A 25,196-nucleotide genomic window follows, 5' to 3' on the forward strand; every position below is an offset into this window, starting at 1 on the left:
TCCTGGGGAAGACTTTTGCTTGACCAGGTCAGGAATCACCAAGGTGGAAAAGGAAACCTCATCCTCCCCAGGTACCTGATATGGAACTGCCTCCAAAGAGCCCCTTGGAGGTCCTGAGTGCCCCCTGGTGTCCTGAGCCATTCTTGCTGTCCTGAACACCCACTGGTGGTTCTGAGCGCCCTCTGGTGGATCTGAGCGACCCCTGGAGGTTCTGAGTGGGCCCTGGTGGATCTGAATGCCCCCTGGTTGTTCTGAGCATCCTCTCGTGTCCTGAATCCCCTTGGTGTTCTGAGTGCCCCCCTGATGTCCTGAGCACCCCCTGGTTTTCTGAGCGACCTCTGGTGTCCTGAGCGCCCCCTGGTGGTTCCTCAGTGCCTACTAGTGTCCTGAGTGTCCCCTTGTGGTTCCTGAGCGCCCCCTGGTGGTTCTGAGCACCCCTTGGTGTCCTCAGTGCCCCCTGGTGGTTCCTGAACCTCCCCTGGTTTCCTGGGCACCCTCTGGTTTCCTGAGCGACCCTTGGTGTCCTGAGCATCCCCTGGTGGTTCTGAGACCCTACTAGTGTCCTGAGCGTCCCCTGGTGGTTCCTGAGCGCCCCTGGTGTCCTGAGCGCCCCCTGGTGGTTCTGAGCATGCCCCGGTGGTTCTGACTGCCCGCTGGTGTTGTGAGCGCCCCCTGGTGGTTCCTGAGCATCCCCTGGTGGTTCTGAGAATCCTCTGGTGTCCTGAGCACCCCCTGGCAGTTCTGAGTGCCCCTTGGTGTTTTGGTCACATCCTGTGGTTCTCAGCACCCCCTCGCCACAGTCTCATGAGTGCCCGTTGGTGTCCTGAGCGCCCCCTGGTGCTTCTGAGCACCCTCTGGTGTTCTGAGCACCCCCTGCTTCTTCTGAGCGCCCCCTGGCAGTTCTGAGTGCCCCCTGGTGTCCTGAGCACCTCCTGATGTTTTCTGAGCACCCGCTGGTGATTCCTGAGCATCCTCTGGTTTCCTGAGCACCCCCTGGTGGTTCTGAGCGCCCCCTAGTGTCCTGAGCGCCCTCTGGCGGTTCTGAGCGCCCCCTAGTGTCCTGAGCGCCCCCTGGCGGTTCTGAGTGCTCCCTAGTGTCCTGAGCGCCCCCTGGCGGTTCCAAGTGCCCCCTGGTGTCCTGAGCTATCCCTGGTGGTTCTGAGTGCTCCCTTGTGTCCTGAGCGCCCCCTAGTGATTCATAGAACCTCCTAGTGTTCTGAGCGCCCCCTGGTGTCCTGAGCGCCTCCTGGTGGTTCTGAGCACCCTCTGGTGTCCTGAGGGCCCCCTTGTGGTCCTGAGCGCCCCGTGGTGTCCTCAGCACCAGCTAGTGGTTCTGAGCACCCCCTGGTGTCCTGAGCTCCTCCTGGTGGTTCTGTGCACCCTCCCTGATGGTCCTGAGTGCCCCCTGGCGGTTCCGAGTGCCCCCTGGTGTCCTGAGCTATCCCTGGTGGTTCTGAGTGCTCCCTTGAGTCCTGAGCGCCCCCTAGTGATTCATAGAACCTCCTAGTGTTCTGAGCACCCCCTGGTGTCCTGAGCCCCTCCTGGTGGTTCTGTGCACCCTCCCTGATGGTCCTGAGTGCCCCCTGGCGGTTCCGAGTGCCCCCTGGTGTCCTGAGCTATCCCTGGTGGTTCTGAGTGCTCCCTCGAGTCCTAAGCGCCCCCTAGTGATTCATAGAACCTCCTAGTGTTCTGAGCACCCCCTGGTGTCCTGAGCCCCTCCTAGTGGTTCTGTGCACCCTCCCTGATGGTCCTGAGTGCCCCCTGGCGGTTCCGAGTGCCCCCTGGTGTCCTGAGCTATCCCTGGTGGTTCTGAGTGCTCCCTTGAGTCCTAAGCGCCCCCTAGTGATTCATAGAACCTCCTAGTGTTCTGAGCACCCCCTGGTGTCCTGAGCCCCTCCTGGTGGTTCTGTGCACCCTCCCTGATGGTCCTGAGTGCCCCCTGGCGGTTCCGAGTGCCCCCTGGTGTCCTGAGCTATCCCTGGTGGTTCTGAGTGCTCCCTTGAGTCCTGAGCGCCCCCTAGTGATTCATAGAACCTCCTAGTGTTCTGAGCACCCCCTGGTGTCCTGAGCCCCTCCTGGTGGTTCTGTGCACCCTCCCTGATGGTTCTGAGTGCCCCCCTGGTGGTTCTGAGCGCCCCCTGGTGTCCTGAGCCCCTCCTGGTGGTTCTGTGCACCCTCCCTGATGGTCCTGAGTGCCCCCTGGTGGTTCTGAGCAGCAACTACCACATAGTCCCGTCCTGTCTCCCTGAGGTGAGCTTTGTGTCTGGGCTCACACAGGGTTTCCCTCACTGTGTCACTCACAGTAATACATGACCTTGTCCTTGGCTTTCAGATTGGTCATTGTAAGGCAGACTGCACTTAAAAGGGTGTTGCTTGAGATTGTTAATTTATTTGTACTCATGGAGAGTCACCCTGAGAATTCATACTTGATCACTCACTGTTGGCACCCACACCTATCCCTGTTGTGAAGCGTGCTGGACCAAGCTCATGCTGTAACCAGTAAAGGTGAAACCAGAGGCTTTGCAGGAGAGTCTCAACCGCTGGGCTGTAAAATTTTTCCCCCTCTGACTCCATCAGTAAACTTCACACAGGACTTCCGTGAACACAGAAAACAGACTGAGAACAGCCCCATGAGGAGAAGCCACAGCTGGACCTGATTTACAAAGGACACTAATATTGATGGGGATGAGAAGGGAATCCAGATCAATGCAGACCCCACGGTGTGGACACTGAGGAAGGGCACAGACATGGGGTGGCTCCTCGCCAGGGCCTGAGGGAACAGGGGATGAGCTACCTTTCATGAGAAGTAGAGGGGACACATTTCCATATCTTTCTTTTTGTGGTCATGGGTGCACCGCTCAGCATTGCTCATCCATCCTCTGTGTCTCCATTTCAGGGAAGTCAAGGTCAAAGGATTTCTGGGTCTGGATGCACAGAGTTAATCTGCCCATTACTCTTTTTTATTCTCTAATATGGACACTGTTCGAGTATCTTCATAATAGCAAACATTATCAACAAATATGTCCAGTAAGAACATAAAAATACGTTTCCAGAGAACATGGACACCTGTCTCTAATTGGTATATTTAGAGCTGCAAACTACTGTTCTTGACAATAAGGCAAAGTTAGGTTACAATGAAAAAAATACAGATCTACTCCTTGTCAGGGAGGGGGTTTATAATTATCATTATCTTGAGATCATTTTGCCACAGAACAATTCAAAATTGGATATATGTGTTTGTGTAAGGAAACAGTCAATGTGGACATATGTGTACTTATCTGAATTGAGTTCACATGGAGACATGTTTGCTTGTCTGAGACAAGAGTCCACATGAGGAAATGTCTGTTTTCTGAGGAAAGAGTAAATGTAAGAACATATGTGGTAGTCTGAGGAAAGAGTCCACGTGGGGACATGTGTGTTTGTCTGAGAGAAGAATCCACGTGAGTAAAGGTGCGTTTGTCTGACATAAGAGTCCACATGTTGACAGGTGTGTGTACCCATCTGAGGGTAAATGCCCATTCAGGGACAGTGTATGCCTGAACTGAGCTGAAGTTTGGGGAAATATTTCTCAACCAAAGAAAGAAAATAATCCTGTGGGTTATTTGCTTGTCAAGAGGAAAAAACCTGGGTCACGTAGAAAATTGATTTTTAAAAAAAAACAATTTAAAAAATTAAAGGTCTTTAGTGAATGGCAACATCTTATATGCAAATCAGGAAAATTACCTCATTCTTTGTTGCATACATCTCATGAAATCTCCACCCTCACAAAATAAGTAATGAGATAATTTTATACAATCTGCATTTGATCCTTGGGTTAATGAACTGCTAAATTTTTTTTAATTGTATATATTTAGGTTTATATTTTCCATCACAAAACTATGTGCTTAGACAAATTAATTGTGTCATATCTGAACCATTGCATAACACTAAAAATAATTTTAATCTTCTTAAACAGTGTCTTTTTAACTTATTTTATACCCAGTCTCTAAACTCATGGACTATCCTCTATATGTTGTTGTTTACTTGACTACAGTTTTGGCTTTTATAGAATTTCAAATAAATCAAATTATACAGTGTCATTGAAATGACTTCACTGAAGAAAGTGGAAAATGAAGTTGCTGACCTAAGGAACTTTGAAAATGAGGAAACTCTGTAAGTTTAAAGTGTAAAGAAACTGAACATAAGCACTCTATTCTAGTAGATAAACATGTTTCCTACAAGGGTACAGCTTTACATTTCTGATACTGCTATGCATGTGTCCTGAAATTGTGCAGCTAAGTAGTAAAATGGCATATGGTTGGATGGGGTTCCTCATTTTGCAGTGAGTGGTTATAGACAGTCAAGGAAGGAAGGCTAGAAAGGTCCATGTGGTAGCATAATTGGGTAGAGAGACCAGTGTGTTCTCATTTTTAATGTAATCACATTACAGAAGGTTAGATACATAGTTTACTAGGCCAGTTGGTTGAGAGGTCCCACAAGTACTTATACCACATTAACAATGCACATACCCAGTATTACAATTTTTAAAATACTATTCTTTAACATCAGAAGCAAGCAATCTTTAGAAAAATGGCTGATTCTATGTATGAAAAAGATAATATAGAAAATGAGTTTAGAATTTATTATAATAGCAGGAAACAGGGAAGTGTTCAAAAACAAAAGCATGAGGTGAACTGTAAGGATGCAGGATCCAAACTCAATGAGCTCCCAGCACATAATAAAGCTGTGGTGGTTTGAAAAATAAAATGAATAATGTAGCATGGATCTTCTTCAGAGTATGAAATAGACATCCATAAACCAATATACATATTAATAAGTGATCAAATAAAGAAATAATAGGAAGAGGAACGCATCTTTTTACAGAAGTATTCCAAATATGTTAGGTTGATAGTCCTCCAATCAAGTAGGTGAAGCTTAAACGCTCATAAGTTGATTATAGCCTGAGATTAGAGACATGGAAAAAGTAATTAATATTAGTGTATTTTATAATGAGATTTCAGATATAATACCAAAGACATGATCTGTGGATGAATAACATTTTACATTTTTTAAATCTAAATTTGTATAAACACACACACACACACACACACTTTTCTGCAATACATACTGATAAGGGAGTAAAAGACAGCCACAGACTTGGAGAAAATACTTCCAAGTCACATATTTGTTAAATGAATTCTTTTAATTTGTTAAATGACTTTTATAATCAATATGCAAGTAAACTTACAACTAATCAAAAGAAAACAATGCAGTTAAAAATGAACCAAATATGAGAAGAGGCATCTCAGCAAAAATTATATGAAAATTGTTAAATGTGAATTTTTATTAGGGAAGTGTGCATTTAACTAAAAATTAGATACCATTACTCACCTATTAGAATGGTTAAAACACACAATTCTCATAATGATAAATGGCAATAGGAATGTGGAAAACCAAGAACTATCATGCATTGATGGTGGGAATTCAAAATGGGACATGCACAAAATGAGTTTTTTGGCATTTTTAAAAATAGAGATAAAAGTAGAGATAAAATGTGATTTGTGTGTCTGTTCCAAAATATTTACAACACTGATTCAGAAATTGATGTTTACACAGATACCTACAGAAGAAGTTCTGTATCAGTTTTATTAATTCAATCCCTGAAATTTGCTTGCAGAATAAATATTGTATGAAAAATCTCTCAAATAATTAAAATTTCTCAAATACACGTTTATATTGTTCCTTTTCCTTAATGACTTAATATCATTTTCTGAGAAAGTCTTCAATCTAATAATCTTTGTCATTTCCTCCATGCCAGCACAGCTGCTTCCCCCCGGGGTTTCTGACACTCTCAGGATGTGGGTTTTCACACTGTGTCTCTCGCACAGTAATACACAGCCATGTCCTCAGATCTCAGGCTGCTCAGCTCCATGTAGGCTGTGCTCGCGGATGTGTCCCTGGTAATGGTGACTCTGCCCTGGAACTTCTGTGAATACTTTGTGTTACCATTGCCAGTGTTGATCCATCCCATCCACTCAAGCCTTTGTCCGGGGGCCTGGCGCACCCAATGCATAGCATAGCTAGTGAAGGTGTATCCAGAAGCCTTGCAGGAAACCTTCACTGAGGCCCCAGGCTTCTTCACCTCAGCCCCAGACTGCACCAGCTGGACCTGGGAATGGGCACCTGTGGAGAAGACACAGGAGTGGATGGAAGCCCCCTTGACTGGCCTCAATCCCTTCCTCCTCACTGGGATTTGGCAGCCCCTTACCTGTGGCTGCTGCCACCAAAACGAGGATCGTCCAGGTCCAGTCCATGGTGAGGAGCTGTGCTCTGGGGGCTTCTGAGGAGGGATGTGGTTGTTGGGTGATGCTCTCAGGGCACAAAGATATCTATAGTCATCTCAGTTATTTGCATATTCATGAGCGATGCTATTTCATACCTAACACAGCATGAGAAAGAGTGGAGAGATGACACATGGATTACCCAACAGGAGGATGCTAAGGGTTCAAGCTATAATCCCCTTAGAGGCCATGTGTGCCCTGCCATATCCCTAAGCTGTATGTTGACAGAGCTTCTCCCACTGGAGAACAATTTTCCCTAGAACAGGACTTCACTGGGAACCCACACTTGAATAGCTCAGAGATAATTTAAAGTATTTCTAGGCTTTAATACATGAATGTGTTATTTGGGGGATGAGTGTGTTTCTCCAAAAGTTGCACTTATTTATATAAAATAAAAGCTTAATTGACCTCCAGATGCTTACTATTAAGATATCTAGCAGGGTTAGGAATCTCCAGTATAAATTGATAAATTCTTGCAATTGAATAGGATATTTATGGACTCTTCAGCAGTTTTTGTCAAATACTTATTTTAGATTTTTTTAGAAGAATGACACAGATCTTAAGGGGACTCCCTCCGCAGCCTCCTGTGCACCTGCTCTGGGGGTGGAGCCTGTGCTGGGTGGGCCTTGAGCGCCCCCTGCAGCCCAGCCCTTGCACTGCAGAGAGGCTCCTGTCCGGGCTCCCAAAGCATTTCCCTCCCCCCAGTATGAAGTGGCTGTGTCCTGGCTCGGAATGCTCCTTTAGTGACACGTGACACCATGTGCTGCTGACGCCATCTCTTACAATAGTAAATTGGCCGTAGGAAAGCCAGTGAACTCTGCAGAAACACCCCAAGCAAGGATTCTATGAAACCACCAGGGAGCCCCTTCCGTGGAGCTCCGGAAGCACTGGATCAGTCCACACTCACAGTGAGTGCAGGAGCTCCTAGGGGCTTTGGGAGAACACCTAATCTCTTGTCGGTTCCTGTGGATGAACATCTCATCAGATAATTTCTAAACCTGCCCACTCCACAACTCCTAATCTACACACACACACACACACACACACACACACACACACACACACACAGTGCCTAGATTCCCCACAGTAATGGGAGGGAACTGTGCCTTACTCCCTGTGTCTAGCACATTGGTTGTGCACCCACAGTGCCCCAGGCCTGGGGATATGCCCTTGTCAAGTAGAGCAACAGCAAACACCTTACACCTGGAGATGGGGCCCTGCACACACTGTTGCTTCCCTGTTCTCCCAGGACCTGGGATCCTGCAAATGCCTCTGAGAAGCATTCAGGCTCCCACTGGGAGAGTCAGACACAGCCCAGCCCCACTGAGTCGGTGCAGCCTGCAATGAGCCGCTGACCTGTGGGGAAAGTCACAGCAGACCCACAGCCCAGCCAGCCCCACTCCCAGAGGCACACCAAGGAAGGGGGCAGAACCCTGGGGACTGTTGATGGGGATCTTCTCAGGAGCAGACACAGGAACTGATCAGGAACAGGGGACCTGGGAAGGTCAGTAGCTGGTCAGGGTTTCTGAGGACCAGCGTCAGTGATGGGACCTGCCTGTCCCTTCTCATATGGGATGTCTCTCCTGGGGATCCTGTACTGTCTTATTTGTGCAGGTCCACTCTGTGGGACTTGTCTTTATAAATCTCAAATCTCAGGAACAGGAGAGCTGTGCTTCGAAAGCCCCCATAGAGAAGACACATTCCCATCCTGCTGTGATTGAAACAGCTCCATCCTGGGCATGGGGAGGGCTCATGTGTCCCCCACACTGGGATGAACAGCAGCAGCCACAAGTGAGCTGAGGAGGACTCAAGGATGTTTCCCAGCACTTCCCCTAAGAAGGAAATTTGTGTGATTACCCCATATCCCGGCTGACCCTGTGACTTGCTTCTTTCAAACTTCTTGGCCTGGAAAGTGCAGGCACCAGCTGTTACTGTCACCACTGTTGTGACACTGTACACAGCACCAGGGCAGGAGCCTGGGGATGGGGCTGAGGAGAGACAGTAGCTAGGTGAATCCATTGAAAACTTGGGGACCTGCTGGGGTTCCCACTCTGAGAAGCACAGATTCTAGAGGGTTTGGAGGAGGAGGAAGTCACCATCAGTGACTCAGGAGCTGCTGCTCTGCAGGTCACCTGATTGGCAGGTAGCAGTGGCAGGTGAGTGTGGTTCATCCCTACAGGGACACGAGGCTTCGACATGCCCCTCCTCACCAGGAAGGAAACTGGCTTTGTTCATCCTGGTTTCCCCAGCTGTCTGGTCATCCTCTCTTCCTGACCTCCTGCCCAGGGCCCTCAGGCCTGTGATGCATGGACAAAGGCACTTTCTACTCCGGTCGTTGATTCCCCAAGCCAGCTCCCTCTAGAAAATGCATGATGTCTTCCTGGTTCTCTGTCCCTGGCTGAACCAGAGAGGACACACATGGATATACCAAAGTGTCAAAGCGGAGGAGAGGAATCTTGGAAAGCAGTCTGGAGAGAGGCTGCAGAGAACAGGAAACACTTGTACAGTGTTGGGTGGAATGTGAATTAGCCCAAGCACTGTGGAAAGCAGTCTGGAGTGAGGCTGCGGAGAACAGGAAACACTTGTACAGTGTTGGGTGGAATGTGAATTAGCCCAAGCACTGTGGAAAGCAGTCTGGAGCGAGGCTGCGGAGAACAGGAAACACTTGTACAGTGTTGGGTGGAATGTGAATTAGTCCAAGCACTGTGGAAAGCAGTCTGGAGATTTGAAAAGTATTTGAAGCAGAGCTGCCACTTGGCCCGGCCATCTCATATGTGGGTATATACACAAAAGAAAATAAATCAGTCTACCAAAAAATACACCCACTTACATGTTCATTGCTATGCTACTCTTAATACCTAAGACATAAATCCAACCTATGTGTCCATTCATGGTGAATTTGATCAAGAAAATATGGTACATGTATACCATGGAACACTATGCATTCACAGAAAAAGAATAAAATCATGTCTTTTGTGGCAACATGGATGCAGCTGGAAGTCAACATTCTAAGCAAGCTGATGAAGAACGAGATGATGAGAGTCAACGGGAGATGAAGCTGACGTTTTGGGTTTGCCTGTGTGTAAAACGGAGAAAAGAAATCACCTGGGCACATAGACTCTTAAAATAGCCAAGTCTGGAGCCACTCATATCCCAGTTTCCATTTCATTAGGTTTTAATCTTCGTCATTTTTAGTGAGTTAAATTGGGTTTTCTTTACTCTTGGCTAAAATAACCACACGTCCTGAATTAGAGGCATTGCAATCAAAAGGTCATATTTGAAGCTTACAAGTCCCAAGTCAGGTCAAAGTTAGTGTGGGATTCAGTGTGATAGATAGGAGACATGGCTGGATACTAAGAATGGGCTCAGGGTTATTTTACCTAAATTAGGAAAATTTGTTCACATCCCTTATGTTAGATTTCATTGGAAACCTTTGTTCTAATACGATCTCTGATAGATTATACCTCAATAACTAAGCTGGAGGTTATGAATTAGTAATTTAAATTAATAGTGGAAACCTCCATCTAGAATATATTTCTCTACCAAGTGTAAAGTTAGCTCAGACGGCAGAAATAACTGCACTCAGCAGAGCTTGTCAGTAAGGCAAAGACATACACAAACACATTTATTGAGAGGGTAGTGCATGACTTGGAAGTGATCCACACACAAAAGGATTCTCACATTGTCTAGAACACGTCAAAATGGACAAGGGAAGGGATTGTAAATGCACTCCTAAGTCCTGGAGACCTGACTAACATAACATAGGAAGCAAAGGCAAAGAAAAAAGTAGCATAATAACTAAAATACATCTGTAACTCTATCTATCTATGTATTTATGTTTGCAACTATATCTCTATTGAGGTACGTATGTTTGTATGTATGTATGTATGTATGTATGTAGCCATCTATTGTCTATCTATTTAAAGCAAGCAGCCCTAAAATTGTTTGTAATACTATCTAAAAATGGAAGGAACTACAATCACTCATATAACACAGAATAATACTGTCTACAGCTTTCTGGAAATGTTGAAAAAATTGTAACCCTTAAATTAAAATTTTCAAAACTTTAAGAAAATCTCGGCTGGGTGTGGTGGCTCACGCTGTAATACCAGCACTTCGGGAGGCCAAGGCAGGAGGACCACTTGAGGTCAGGAGTGCGAGATCATCCTGGCCAGCATGGCAAAACCCCATCTCTACTAAAAATATGAAAAACTTAGCTGGGTGTGGTGGCACATGCCTGTAGTATCAGCTTTTGGGAGGCCGAGGCAGGAATCGCTTGAATCAGGGAGATGGAGGTCACAGTGAGTCGAGATCACACCACCGCACTCTAGCCTGGACAACAGAGTGAGACCCTGTCTCAAACAACAACAACAACAAAAAAAAAAAAATGAAAAGAAAAGAAAATCTTGGACTTCCTTGGCCAAAGATTCTCCCCCTGGTGTTACGGTATTATAGTCAGCTCCTCCAGAGTATGTCCGTTATTACACTATTATTTGGTGGCTGAAAGATTGTACCTTTAGAGACTTTACACTCAGTGCTCACCGCTGTCTTATTGCACGCACGCATGTGTTACAAAATATTGAAAGTGATTTCTGTATTATACCAACTCCATTCACCAACAGATTAAGGCTACTTTGGTACTACATCTTTTCAACAGTCTCTCATGTGTCTATTGCAAATAAAGTCATGAGAAAATACTGCTTTTGAACCTCATTTCAAGGACTCTTGCCAGGTATTTTTAGTCAAAACAAAGGAGTGACTTTTAGAATGTCAATACTTAGGTCCATATTTATAAACTTTAAACTAAAAGTAAAATTGCAGTCACCCCATGAGATTGAGTGGTTCCCCCTCTTGGCCAAGGAGGCACCAAAAACACCTAAAAACTGAGTTCCCAGCTGGGCAGAACAAGAGATCAGACACACCTCATTATACCCACTCCCTTTTGTGGTTCAGAGGCAACATGGACCAACACTAATGTTAAAATGGAGATCATAAGACTGACGGAACAGATGCTCTGGGGCAATAAGATGCCACATTATAAACAAGACCTAAGGCCATGCCAGGCAGGGGTTACATCCCTCACCCCAACTCTTAAAGAATGAACTGTGCTCTAACTGCCAATGCATTATTTTCTTCTCTAGAAGCAAAATAAGCACTGACCCCGAGACAAGCACAATTTAATCAATTGCGGCTCATCCCCTGACTAACTGACCCCCTATTCCACAGCCATAACCCCAGCTTGGATTGGACACCAGACTGATTTCAGGAATTTTCTCCTGATCAGAGACCACTGACCATGGCCTGGTTCTGGCCATTTATGGAGGCTGCGCTCTGAGGGCCTTTGTGCCCCTGCTCCAGCTTTTGGCACATAGGGCCTAATTGTAACACATTTAAATGCTAAGTCCCCACTGCTAAGTGGGTCACATGTGACGTGTATGTTTGCTCCCATATTCATGCGTCATGACCACCTTTATGAACATGCATAGCCCCTCCTGTAATCCGTTGATTATGTCTGTTTAGCCAACACGTTCAGCATAAAGTTTCTGCCCCACCGCTCCTCCTTGGGAGTGCCTGTCTCTCATCTTCACCAATGGCTGTGCTTCCCAGCCTGTGAAATGGCTGCAATCTTTTATAAAAAGGAAAGGCTTATTTTTTCAAATTTGTAGATTGTGTGATTTTTCATGTAATGCAACCGAGGAATTAATTCATAAACCCACCTAGTTGTAAGGCTACTCAAGTACGAAGGGGTGGCCTGCCCCTCCACACCTGTGGGTATTCCTCGTCAGGTGGGATGAGAGACTGAGGAAAGAAATAAGACACAGAAACAAAGTATAGAGAAACAACAGTGGGCCCAGGGGACCGGCACTCAGCACACCAAGGACCTGCACCGGCACCGGCCTCTGAGTTCCCTCAGTTTTTATTGATTATTATTTTCATTATTTCAGCAAAAAGGAATGTAGTAGGAGAGTAGGGTGATAATAAGGAGAAGGTCAGCAAAAAACATGTGAGCAAAAGAATCTATGTCATAATTAAGTTCAAGGGAAGGTACTATGACTGGACATGCATGTAGGCCAGATTTATGTTTCTCTCCGCCCAAACATCTCAGCGGCGTAAAGAATAACAAGGCAGCATTGCTACCAACATGTCTCATCTCCCGCCATAGGGCGGTTTTTCTCCTATCTCAGAATTGAACAAATGTACAATCGGGTTTTATACCAAGACATTCAGTTCCCAGGGGCAGGCAGAAGACAGTGGCCTTCCTCTAACTCAACTGCAAGAGGCTTTCCTCTTTTACTAATCCACTTCAGCACAGACCCTTTATGGGTGTTGGGCTGGGGGACAGTCAGGTCTTTCTCATTCCACGAGGCCATATTTCAGACTATCACATGGGGAGAAACCTTGGACAATACCCCGCCTTCAAGGGCAGAGGTTCCTGCGGCTTTCCACAGTGCACTGTGCCCCTGGTTTATTGAGAGTAGACAATGGGGATGACCTTTATCAAGTATACTGCTTGTAAACATTTTGTTAACAAGGCACTTCCTGCACAGCCCTAGATCCCTTAAACCTTGATTTTATACAACACATGTTTTTGTGAGCTCCAGGTTGGCTCAAAGTGGCTGGGTCAAAATGGCTGGGGCAAAGCTACAAATTAACATCTCAGCAAAGCAATTCTTTAAAGTACAGGTCTTTTTCAAAATGGAGTCTCTTATGTCTTCCCTTTCTATATAGACACAATGACAGTCTGATTTCTCTTTCTTTTCCCTAGTGAAGGACACCAAGCTGAGCATTCCCATGTATCCTGTAAGGCCTGAGATATATTGAAGAAGGACCTGACCCGAGACCCTCAGAGCAAGCTGATGATCTCACAGAGTGAAGAGCTTCCACCCAGGACATTGGTCCAAGATCCCTGTTCAATTTGTTCTTCTCTTTCTTTTTGTTAGGTGCTTACACTTAAAAAAACTCTATTTTCTGCAGACCTATTTGCTGTCCACCCAGCGTGAACACTTACCTCATTTTTCACTCATTTTCTTAAGTTGCTAAGTAGAATAAGTCATCAGACTCTATTTTGATGCCTCATTACTGATGACAGGATTTATCCTCTTCCTTCACTTTTGTCCCCCACACATGAGAAATTTAGTAGAAAATCATGGAAGTGTCCTCACTGGATGCCAGTATTAGGTTCAAATTATACAAGCTCCTTCCCCTTAGTAGGAAGCCCCACCATTCCTTCAACACCAAACCATCATAAAAACCCTGAGGCAGCTTCTTTCCTGCTCTATTGAGCCAGTTTGGACTTTATTGAGAGGCCTGTGCAGCCCTCAGCAGACGCCTCAGTAATGGAGTTGGTAAATCTTTCCATATTCACGTGGTGTGTGAATGTGGCACCATCAGACTCGACATCCACACTAAACATTGGTGAGGGTATCTCTTCCTTTGCATGGGGTCACCTGCAATTGGAGCTGTGAGCTTGGGTCCTGACAGTGACCACCACGGGCACTTTCTTCTCTTGCACTGGATACTAACTCCTTCCGCCCCAGTGTCCGGCATGCACCGTATCCTGCCTGCTGCTTGCTGGCCCTTTCAGTGCTGTCATGCTGGGCTGCAGTGTTGAGTTAAACAAAGTGTCTTTTATAGATTTAGCTGATTTACTTCAGAAGCATTGGTAATTGACATTTAAAGACAAGATTAAGCGACTGTAGGAAACTGTCTTTTACACATGTGAGATTTTTCTTTTATTAAAACAAACATTTTCATTTCAGAGACTTTGGAGATAAGCAAAAAATCATGAATTCAGATAAATTCCTCAAGGGAAGATGTTTTATGGAGAAGAAGCCGCAGTGCTGACAGGAAAGCAGAGCTCAGCCTCCATCTGCACCTGCCCCTGAGGCTGGCTCTTGTGATCAGCGTGTCCTGAGCACCCCTGGGGTTAGAATCCTGTGCCCACTTCAGTGAGGTTTGTGTCTGGACTCAAACTCACTTTCCCTCTATTTTTTCCTCCAAATTAGAGAAATTGTAAGTCATGGATCAGTGCAGGTCAGAGAACACCAAATAGCAGGATAAGCCCTTAACACACACACACACACACGACACACACATACACGCACACACACAAACAGTCTTAGGTGAATCATATTCAAATTACTAAAACATACAGACAAATGGAAATACATGCCAGCAATTGGAGACCAGTAGAGGGGGCATACCTTGCAATAGAATAGAAATGAATAATATCAGCATTGCTTTGGTTATAACCATATAAGCAATAGGACAATTGATGGTATCTGTAAAGTGTTGGGAAAAAAGTCAACCCATTATTTTACAACCAGTGAAGGAAACAGTTCCACATCTCACATGACGGTATAAGGAGCTCGATATATCCATGCCTCCATGAAACTGGTGAGATTAATTTTGAAAAATTAACGGGTCTGGAAAGGCCCTGTCAACATACAGAAAGTGAAGGAACATTTATTTGAGATAATCTACAAAACCTCAGTAAGGTAAGACATGATATTGATATTTGATAAAAGATTCTCTTCCTTCCTTCTATGCCCGAGCTCAGCATGATGTAAATTCCACCACAGATGGCTGCAGCCAAGTAGGCAGGACTCCTTCTGCCCAGCTCCCAGCAGAGCACACTCTTCCCCAGGGGCCAGGACATTGGCCCTCTGACCTTGCCCACAGGTCATGCTGCTGAGGCTCAGTTCTAGACAAGACTTACTGAGAACCAGAGACTCACTTCTTCCACGCAGCCCCACTCATGGATGCAGGCTCTGCCCTGGGTGCAGTACCGCAGAGGACATTGGCTGCCTGGTTCCCAGCCCTGCTCCTATGGCAGAGGGTCCACCCCAGCAGGATCTGCATGCTGGTAAAGTGGAAAGCTCCTCCCCATCCCTCCACTGAGCACTCATCTCCTACATTGAAGAAGAAAAATGCTCTTAATCTCCACCTGCAGAATCTTATTTAGGAGCTGTGTCTCAGGAGGGGGTGAGGCTGAAATTTGGTTATAAAATAGAGTCCCGAATCTGGTCTTGAAGGACCTGACTTCATTTACAATAGAGTGTGGAGAATTACAAACAGTGGAGGCTGTGGTAAAATGCACTTGGGAGGAGATGGGTGGATGCATGGGAAATCCAGGCTAAACCGCAGGGCTGCTGGCCTGCAGGAGAGAACCAAGAAGAAAGAGAGCGGGAAGAGTTCTCCTGGGGTTGGTACAAATGTCAGGCACTGTTTGCTCAAAGGCGCCCATGTTTGTTTGCTTCAGTCTGTAGAGCAACTTAGACCTCAGTGCATTGTTGAAAATATAAACTTCCAACTGCAAGTAGTGGAGCTCAACATCTGGTCCTGGTCAGGGAAGAACCAAAGAGAGCCCAGCCCAAGCCAGTGACATGCGAGGGTGACAGTGAAATCCATGACTGTGTCTCTGGGGATCTTTGAGGCAGGCCTTCTGTCACTCAGAAGAAAGTCTGGAGTTCACCTGTAATGGTTTGTGTCAAATTTTCAAAGATGTTCATGTTGTTTTTAGTTTCTAACACACACACACACACACACACCACACCACACACACACACACAATGTTAAACACCTGAATACATGTGTGTGAACATAAGATTTTAATCCTTTGTAGGACATACTCAGGGGTGAGAGTTCTAGGTCATGGATTAAGGACACGTTTAATTTTATAAGAAACTGTAAACGGTTCTCCCAGAAACTCTTTCATTTTGCACTAGCAATATTTTAGTCTCTCGGGGCCTGGCATGCTCACTGACACTGGTACTCTCAGTATTTCTTCTTTATTTTTCGTCATTCTAAAGCCTAGAGTCGTGTCTCGTTTTGGTCTTGATTTGCATTTCTCTACTGGAAAATTACATTCATATGCTGATGTGTTATCTGTACATCTTCTTTGATAGAAAGTTTGCACAAACCTTTGCCTATTTTATAAACAGATTGCTTCTCTTTACTGTTGGGTTTTGCGGGTTCTTATTATAATTACATTGTTAGATGTATGATTTGTAAATACTTTCTCCCCTGAAGCTTGTCCTTCAGTTTCTTGATAGTCGGTTGAATAGAAAATGTTTTAAAATTTGATGAAGTTCAACTAAAATTATTTTCATTTATTGATCGCGCATTTTAATTTTCAGGATTGTTGATCAACTGTTAATAATTTCACATTTTAATTGTATTTGTTTTTATTTTATACATATAAATTTATGGGGAGTGACTGCAATTTTGTTACGTATATATTGCATAGTCATCTTGGCTTTAATGTATCCATTATCCAAATAACATACATAGTACCCATTAAGTAATTTCTCACCATTCTCCCACCTTCTGTTCTCCCATCTTTCTGAGTCTCCAATGTCCATCATTCCTTTCTCTATGGCCCTGTGCACATATTACTTAGCTCCCATTTATAAGTGAAAAAATGTGGTGTGTGCTGTTCTACTTCTCAGTTATTAGACTTAAAATAATGACCTTGAGTTCCATCCATGTAGCTGCAAAATACATAATTCCATTCCTTAATATGGCCGGATAGTATTTAATTGTATATACATGTGACTTTTTAAATAAAATTATCTGTTGTAAGACACAGGTTAGTTCCTTAGGTTGATATCTCTGCTACTGTGAATAGTTCTGCAGGAAAACAAAAGTCTGGTTATCATTCTGATATGATGATTTATTTTTCCTTTGGGTAGTTACCCAATGGTGGGGTTATTGAATCAAAGGTAGTTCTGCTTTTATTTCTTTGAAAAATCTCCACATTGTTTTCCATAGAGGCTGTGCTCATCTACATCCTCACCAACAGTGACTGAGACTTCCCTTTGCCTTTGATCACCACCAATGTCTGCTATTTTTGCTTCTTTTATAGTAGCCATTCTGACTGGTGTAAGATACCTCTTTGAAGTTTTAATTTGCATCTCCCTGATAATCAGTGATGTTTAGCACTTGTCCAGTTATATGTGTTCTTTAAAAAAATTCCTACTCGTGTCCTTTGCCAATTTTTAATGAGGTTATTTGTTTTTTCCTAGCTGTTGTTGTGGTGGGGTTGTTTCGGTTCCGTGTAAATTCTGCCTATCTGTCCCCTGCCAGATGCAATGTGTGCAAATATTTTTTAGCATTCTGCAATTTGTATGTTCACTCTGTTGCTGTGTGGAAGCTCTTTAGTTTAACTAAATTCCATTCATCTATTTTTGATGTTATTGCTTGTGCTTTTGAGGTTTTTGTGGTAAATTATTTACTAAGCCCAATGTCCAGAGGAGTTCTCCTGGTGTTTTCTTCAAGTACGTTTATATTTTGAAGTCCTATAATCAAGCCTTCAGTCCATTTTCTTTTGGTTATGTATATGTCGACAGGTTGGTGTCCAGTTTCATTCTTCTGCATATGGCAGTCCAATTGTCCCAGCAACATGGCATGAAGAGCGTGGCCTCTTCCCCGTGCATATTTTTGTTGACTTTGTCAAAGATCACTTGACCATAGATTGTGTGGCTCAGTTCTGGGTTTTGTACAACGTACCTGAGAGCCTTGATTCTCCAGGGATTTCAGCACTGACCTGCTCACTGCTGGAACTCTTTTAGCTCAGTACCTTTTGAGTGTAGTGACTTGTTGCCATGGGATGGTTTTCCTAAAATTGTAGACAGTTATGTTTCATGTTGAAACGTGAGCTAGGATTTTCATAAAAAGGTATTGTTGAATTTTCCATTTCTTTTCCATATTGCTCCTCAGTCTCACTGAGGTGTGTTTCTGATGTCAAGTTGAGGCACTTCCCTTTCTAAGAGCTGGATTTTTAATTACATGGGTATTTATGGGCTCCCTGTGTGGAAATATGCCTTGTCTATCACACCTACCCTACGACATTTTTAGAAATCTATTTCTGCACTGTCACTGTGAGACACTCTGTGATGGGGACACATTCCATCTGTTTTATTGTTTTATAAAATTATTTTATTAACGCACCTTTCCCTCTACCAGAAAAGCTATTATCTGAATTTTCACAATTCCTCCTGCTCCCTTATCCCCACATTTTTCTCCAGTGTCATTTCCTGCAGTTTAATAAAGGCATATGTTCTGCTGTTTTGTATTCGGCCCCTTGGAGTAGTATGAGCCCATTAAACTGGCGGCCACATACCAGTGATGCATCTGGCCCAGGTAACATGAACATTTCATGCTAAATCTTTGACAAACGGGACTCAGCTTCTGCTTCTATGAACCATTAACAGGAGTTATGCCATTTATTATTAAAGAAGAAGGAGGAAGACAGGGCTCTGAGTCTAATGGGGATGGGAAACGCAGGCCCTGGCAGGAAAACGTATCTCAGCTGCACTTTCCTGTTCTGCAGAGGTGGGGAGGGAGCACCAATGAGAAGCAGCCTGGGTTTTTGTACAGGAGGTGCCCTGGGCTGTGTCTTTGTGGTCTGTGTGCACAGTAATATGTGGCTGTGTCCACAGGGTCCATGTTGGTCATTGTAAGGACCACCTGGTTTTTGGAGGTGTCCTTGGTGATGGTGAGCCTGCTCTTCAGAGATGGGCTGTAGCGCTTATCATTATCCGAATAAATGAGTGCAAGCCACTCCAGGGCCTTTCCTGGGGGCTGACGGATCCAGCCTACACCCACTCCACTAGTGCTGAGTGAGAACCCAGAGAAGGTGCAGGTCAGCGTGAGGGTCTGTGTGGGTTTCACCAGCGTAGGGCCAGACTCCTTCAAGGTGACCTGGGACAAGACCCCTGTGGAGAAAGCATAAGAAGATGAAGCTCACAAACGAGAAAACTGATGTTTCACCCGTGAAGGAGTCCCTGACCACAGCACTCACATGAAGGGATGGTCAGCAGCAGAAGCGTGCAGCAAAGTGTGTCCATGGTGGGGCACAGGAGTCACTGAGCCGGGACCTGTGCTCGGCTTTTTCAACCCAGAGGAGGGTGGAGCTGGTGGAGATTTGCATTCCCCTCATCTGTGCCCTACTCTATGGGATGGAGTCAGGTTTCAGGACTCAGGAGGGTATTGCATCTGTGGTTAGGAGCAGTGATAGTAACATGATCAGTGTAATTCAGATGGCATTAATCTAAGGCTGGGCAAGTAGATTCTGAGTAGAAGTCTTTGCAGAAGTCATGATTATGAGGTCATGTTGGTCTTTTTGCAAGAACTATTTTATGATAGTTCTTGTTGTCAGGGATATGTGTGTAAGAATTCTCCCTACACTTCCTGAATCCATTTGTCAGGGTTTTAACATATGTGACTCCATTTTGATTCTTACAAATTTCACAATCTCATCCTAAAAGCACTGGTGGAGAAGGACAGTTTATGTAGCAGCCAATTAACTCTACATCCACCTCCCATTTTAACCAGACAAACATATTTGTTTCACTACAAATGGCCACTTGCATTTCCAGAGAAGCCTATACACAATACAGTGGATGGTCCTGAGCAAGGAGAGTGAAGAAAGTCCCTTCAGCCTCTTCCACATGGCTGCAGTAGCCACAGCCTGAGCCCCAGCTGAGCTACAGGGAAGGGGCTTCAGCCCTTGAATTGAGGTCATGGAGACCACATTTACCTTTTCCAGGGAGCAGGAAAATCCAAAGGAAAAGTGAGAACGACAACTAAAAATAAAATAAATTAGAATCAAAAGAAGCACCAGATCAGTGTTATTAATTTGCGTAATTTTGTGTCAGGAGAAGGGTCAGACAAAAAACTTGTGAGGGTCCCCATATTCTATATGACACTGACCATGGTCTACCATCTTTAGGCTGTTATCACCATCCTTAATGACTACTCTAAGGGAGACCCACTAAGGTCTCTGTTCTGAGTGTGATTGGAGAAGACTCAACAGGTCCCAGTGAGCTTCTACATGTCTCCAATTTTGGTGACTATGGTTGAGGGCTTTTCATCTCTGTGTCAATTTGTGTTTTGTCCATGTGAGAGTATGTCCTCAAAACACAATATTTTAAAAAAATATTTGGAGATGTCGTTGGTAGGCACAGAATTCTAAAATTACAGAAGTTCCTTGGAGAAACTGTCAGACGGAGTTTTTTTTCTGTTTTCTTCTTCTTTTTTTAATGCTTGCAGGAAAGCAGTCCTAACCTTTATGTGCACTCCCCTCTGTGGTTGACTGATCAGTGGGTCCTGAGCGCCCCCTGCAGCTCATTAGCCCAGGTGTCCCTGGAGGTTTGTGCCTCACACTGGCCTTTCCTCATGTGCTTCTCTTGCACAGTAATGTAGTGACGTGTCCTTGGTTTGCAGATTGCCCATCTGCAGAAACAGCATCTTCTTGACATTGTCTCTTGAGATGACAAATCAAAGACAAATAAATATTCTGTCGGACAAACAAATCCTGAGAAAATCTATTCCCAGCATATTAATCTTGCCATAGATGTTTTAGCAGAGTTTCTAGATGAGCAGCCATATGATATACATCCAATACCTGAATGTATCCAAAAAATAAAGATTGTCAACAATGAAAAAATGAGGTTTAAATTTAGTTTTTGCATTTGTATTTTATTACATAAATGTGTAAAGCAATTATAAAAATGTCAATATTACATTTTTATAGCATATGTAATTACAAACTGAGAAAATAAAAAATGGATAGAAAAGAGGAATTAGACATATATAGTTATAATATCTCTGTTCTATATATAAAGGGGGAGGCTGGGCACGGTGGCTCATGCCTGTAATCCCAGTACTTTGGGAGGCCAGGTCAGGCAGATCACAAGGTCAGAAGATAGAGACCATCCTGGCTAACACGGTGAAAGCCTGTCTCTACTAAAGATACAAAAAATTATCCGGGCATGGTGGCAGGCGCCTGTAGTCCCAGCTACTTGGGAGGCTGAGGCAGGAGAATGGCGAGAACCCAGGAGGCAGAGCTTACAGTGATCTGAGATTGTGCCACTGCACTCCAGCCTGGGCGACAGAGTGAGACTCCGTCTCAAAAAAATAAAAAAGAAAAAATAAAAAAAGAAAAAGAAGTACTACATTTTTGAATTAGAATTCAATTATAGAAATGTCTTATTGTTATCCTTATGGTAACCAATAAGATATTCATCAATAATAATTAAATAATAAATTAATAGAAACAATACATATTATTGTAAAAAGACAAAACAACCATTATTGGACAAAAGGGTAATATCATTAAAAAATAATTCCTCATAGTTAACTAAAAAAAAAAAAGACCCAGCAATTATCTTTCTCCAAGAAAACTTCTTAACATATTCACAAAGAGAAGAAATAAGATGGAAAAATATAGACCATGAAAATATAAACCAAAGAAAACTTGAATAGCTATGTTAATTTCAGACAAAATAATCATAAAAAGAATACCTTTGCAACTCAAGAGAAATATTGCATAAAATAATAGGATCAACTTTTCCAAAATCCATTTTAAAAGACCTAATAAATGGATTTGGAACAGAAAATAGACTAACATGTATAGAACATGGAGAAATCAACACTCATTGTGATTGAGAAAACAAGCAATGATTAAATAGGTAAAGATATAAGAGTCCCAAATGGCACTATCAACCTACTTGATAAATTTTTATCTATAAAATATTCAACTAGAAAACTTCAGAAATACAAACTGTCATTTACCAGAAGAGAATAAAGGAACAAGACAACTGAATTCAAACTGATGGCCTTGATGGAATCTGGAAACAAACAAATATACGAAAGCAACAGCAAAGAGAGATTCTGTCCCAAAATAAAGAAAAGAAGATATCCACTAAAAGGGACAAACTATGAAATATTTAAAATGGCTCATTCTGAGATATATATGAGTTACCAAGGCCCATGACACGACCCCAGGAATTCCTGAGAACACATGTTCAAAATGGCTTGATTACAGCTTGATTTTATATACTTTAGTGGGTCAGAAGTTACAGGCAGATATTAATCAACACATGTGAGCTATACCATTTATGCAGTCTAGAAAGGCAGGAAGGTTTATGCACAGGGTTCCAGGATATAGGAGAATTCAAAGATTTTCTGATTGGCAATTGGTTGAAATGTAAGGTAACACAATCATTACAATTGAGTGTCTGGATTAAGATAAGGGGTCCTGGAGATCATAGTTCTTATTCTGTAGATGAAGCCTCCAGGTAGCAGATTTCATACAGAATAAATCATTAGGTTTTGCTATTTGTCATGTGATGCTATACTAGAATCAAGTTGTAATTTGGTGTCTTTTTGCTATAGAGAGTGTTTACAGCAAAAATATAGTTTGGTCAGTCTTAAGATCTTTGTTTTAGTGCTAATGCTGGCCACTGGTGCCTTAATTCCAAAGAGAGGAGCATATAATGAGGCATGTCTGACCTCTCACTTTCTCCTCATTGCTGGAACAAGTTTTAGAATTTACTTTGAAATCTCCTTGGCTGAGGGTTGGGTTCATTCAGTTGCTTGAGGAAGCTTAGAATTTTATTTTTCATTTACAATAGAAATTATTGGAAAAATGGTAAATAAAATAAGGTCTGGTGTTGAATATATTTATACTTATCAATGTAAATGTGTTAACACCATGTCTTATGATGATGGAGGATATTCATCTTAGGAGATACTTGGAGATGGGAACACACTGTATTAACTTTATAATTTTTTTATCTATAATTATTCTGAATCAAAAGTATATAAATGTAAAAAGACTATCATAAAAATACAAGTCACAACTGATAAAGTAAGTTTCTGGAAATTATATAATTTCAATTACATTTATGAACATGTATTCTAGAAGAAAATATTGAAATTACCATCAAAAAATGATCAATGTTTATTTGTATCAAAAAACATTTGAAGCACCACATACTAAAATCAAGCAAAGAGAGTGCTATTTATATAGTTATTTTATTTTCTATAATATGATTTAAAAAGTGTTATTATAGGCAATTTATAAACCAGTAGTGAGCATAATTATGTTAATTTTTTCTCAATTTTGTGTCAATATCTTCTTAATTTCATATAGACATTTGTTACTGCATGTGTCATTTCCAAAATATTCAGCTATTATTTTTCATATTAATATGACTCCTTTGTTGGCCCTAGGTATTGCATTTTAATATGGACATTTATCAGTTCCCAAAATTAATACTTTTATAATTTCTTACACCTGTCTTTACTGGAATCTCTAAACATAAATTGTGAAGATTTCATTTTAATATGGACATTTATCAGTTCCCAAAATCAATACTTTTATAATTTCTTTAATCTCATAATCCTGTTATCTTTGTAAGCTGAGGATGTAAGTCATCTCAGGACCCTGTGATGATTGCATTAACTGTACAAATTGATTGTAAAACATGTGTGTTTGAACAATATGAAATCTGATTGTAAAACGTGTGTTTGAACAATATGAAATCAGTGCACCTTGAAAAAGAACAGAATAACGGCGATTTTAGGGAACAAGGGAAGATAACCATAAGGTCTGACTGCCTGCGGGGTCGGGCAGAATAGAACCATATTTTTCTTCTTGCAGAGAGCTTATAAACTGATGTGCAAGTAGGGAAGATATCACTAAATTCTTTCCCAGCAAGGAATATTAGTAATTAATACCCTGGGGAAGGAATACGTGATCTTTGCCCTGCTTTTTGCCCCTTAAAGCGTGTGATCTTTGTGACCTACTCCCTGTTCGTACACCCCCTCTCCTTTTAAAATCCCTAATAAAAACTTGCTGGTGTTGCGGCTCAGGGGGCATCACGGACCTATCAATATGTGATGTCACCACCGGTGGCCCAGCTGTAACATTCCTTTCTTTGTACTCTTCCTCTTTATTTCTCAGACCAGCCGACACTTACAGAAAATAGAAAGACCCTACATTGAAATATTGGGGGTGGGTTCCCCCGATAAATCACCTGAGGTCAGGAAGTCGAGACCAGCCTGTCCAACATGGTGAAACCCCATCTCTACAAAAGATACAAAAAAAGAAAATACAAAAATGAACACATATCCAAATATCAAACAAAACATGAATTTATTTAATGTTATTTTAATTATATAATTGAATCGAATGTACTAGTTTATAGTATAATGTAATATTCCAAAATGTTGCTCTGTGTGATTGTTTCACTATCCTAATGCCAATTAACAAACATATTTAAAGGCAAGGTTTGGTAGAAATGAAAATAAATGCCATTCTTGCCAAATTAATTAATGTACAATGGTATTTATGTATAATCGCTGTGTTGGTTTATTTGTCATTTATGCTATTAGTATACTTTAAAATACCAATTATTAATAAATCTAATAACATAAGATAAACATCACTTTAAACACATTTTATTACATTATTGGTTAAATTCACATTGTGTTTTTATAAAGTCAGGATAAAATGTTCTTATTTAGGAATTAGGATTGTTTTCTACCATTGATTTTCCACAAATTTTCAATACAAATTCTAGATGTTTATTTGCCAACACGCCTGGATGCTATAGAACATCCAGCAATATGGACCTGAAATCAGCCCAGGATCCCCAGAATGCACTCACAATGGCAGCTTGCTAGAGGGTTGTCTGAGAATTGCAAACACATTAGGGATTTGAACTTCATCATCAAAGCACTGGTGAGCCTCAGCGCTGAGCACACAGAGAGCAGCAGGAGCTGCAGAGCCCATTCTGTGGTACTTAGGAAAAGGACTGGATGTTGTGGGGTGATGTCTGCAGGACCCTAGAAAAGGGTGACGATGTCAGAGAGTCTGCAGATAGATGAACATACGCTTTTTTTTTGAGATGGAGTTTCTCTCTGTCGCCCAGGCTGGAGTTAAGTGGCATGATCTCAGCTCACTGCAGCCTGTCACCCTGGGTTCAAGTGATTCTCCTGCCTCAGCCTCCCGAGTAGCTGGGATTACAGGTGCCCGACACCATGCCTGGCTAATTTTTCTATTTTTAGTAGAGACAGGGTTTT

At 42.9% G+C, this 25,196-nt stretch overlaps 2 gene segments (V, D, J or C); both read right to left on the reverse strand.

The window, feature by feature from the left end:
* Positions 1 to 5,607: 5,607 nt before the first annotated feature.
* LOC130540774 (immunoglobulin heavy variable 1-3-like) lies at positions 5,608 to 6,344 on the reverse strand. The segment is given in 2 exon segments: positions 5,608 to 6,162; positions 6,248 to 6,344. Coding segments are annotated over 2 exon segments (363 nt in total).
* Positions 6,345 to 18,629: 12,285 nt separating this feature from the next.
* On the reverse strand, positions 18,630 to 19,185 carry LOC129393775 (immunoglobulin heavy variable 2-5-like). The segment is given in 2 exon segments: positions 18,630 to 19,039; positions 19,126 to 19,185. Coding segments are annotated over 2 exon segments (456 nt in total).
* Between the last annotated feature and the right edge of the window lie 6,011 nt (positions 19,186 to 25,196).

Source organism: Pan paniscus, chromosome 15 (genome assembly GCF_029289425.2).
Source record: "Pan paniscus chromosome 15, NHGRI_mPanPan1-v2.0_pri, whole genome shotgun sequence".
NCBI lineage: Eukaryota > Metazoa > Chordata > Mammalia > Primates > Hominidae > Pan > Pan paniscus.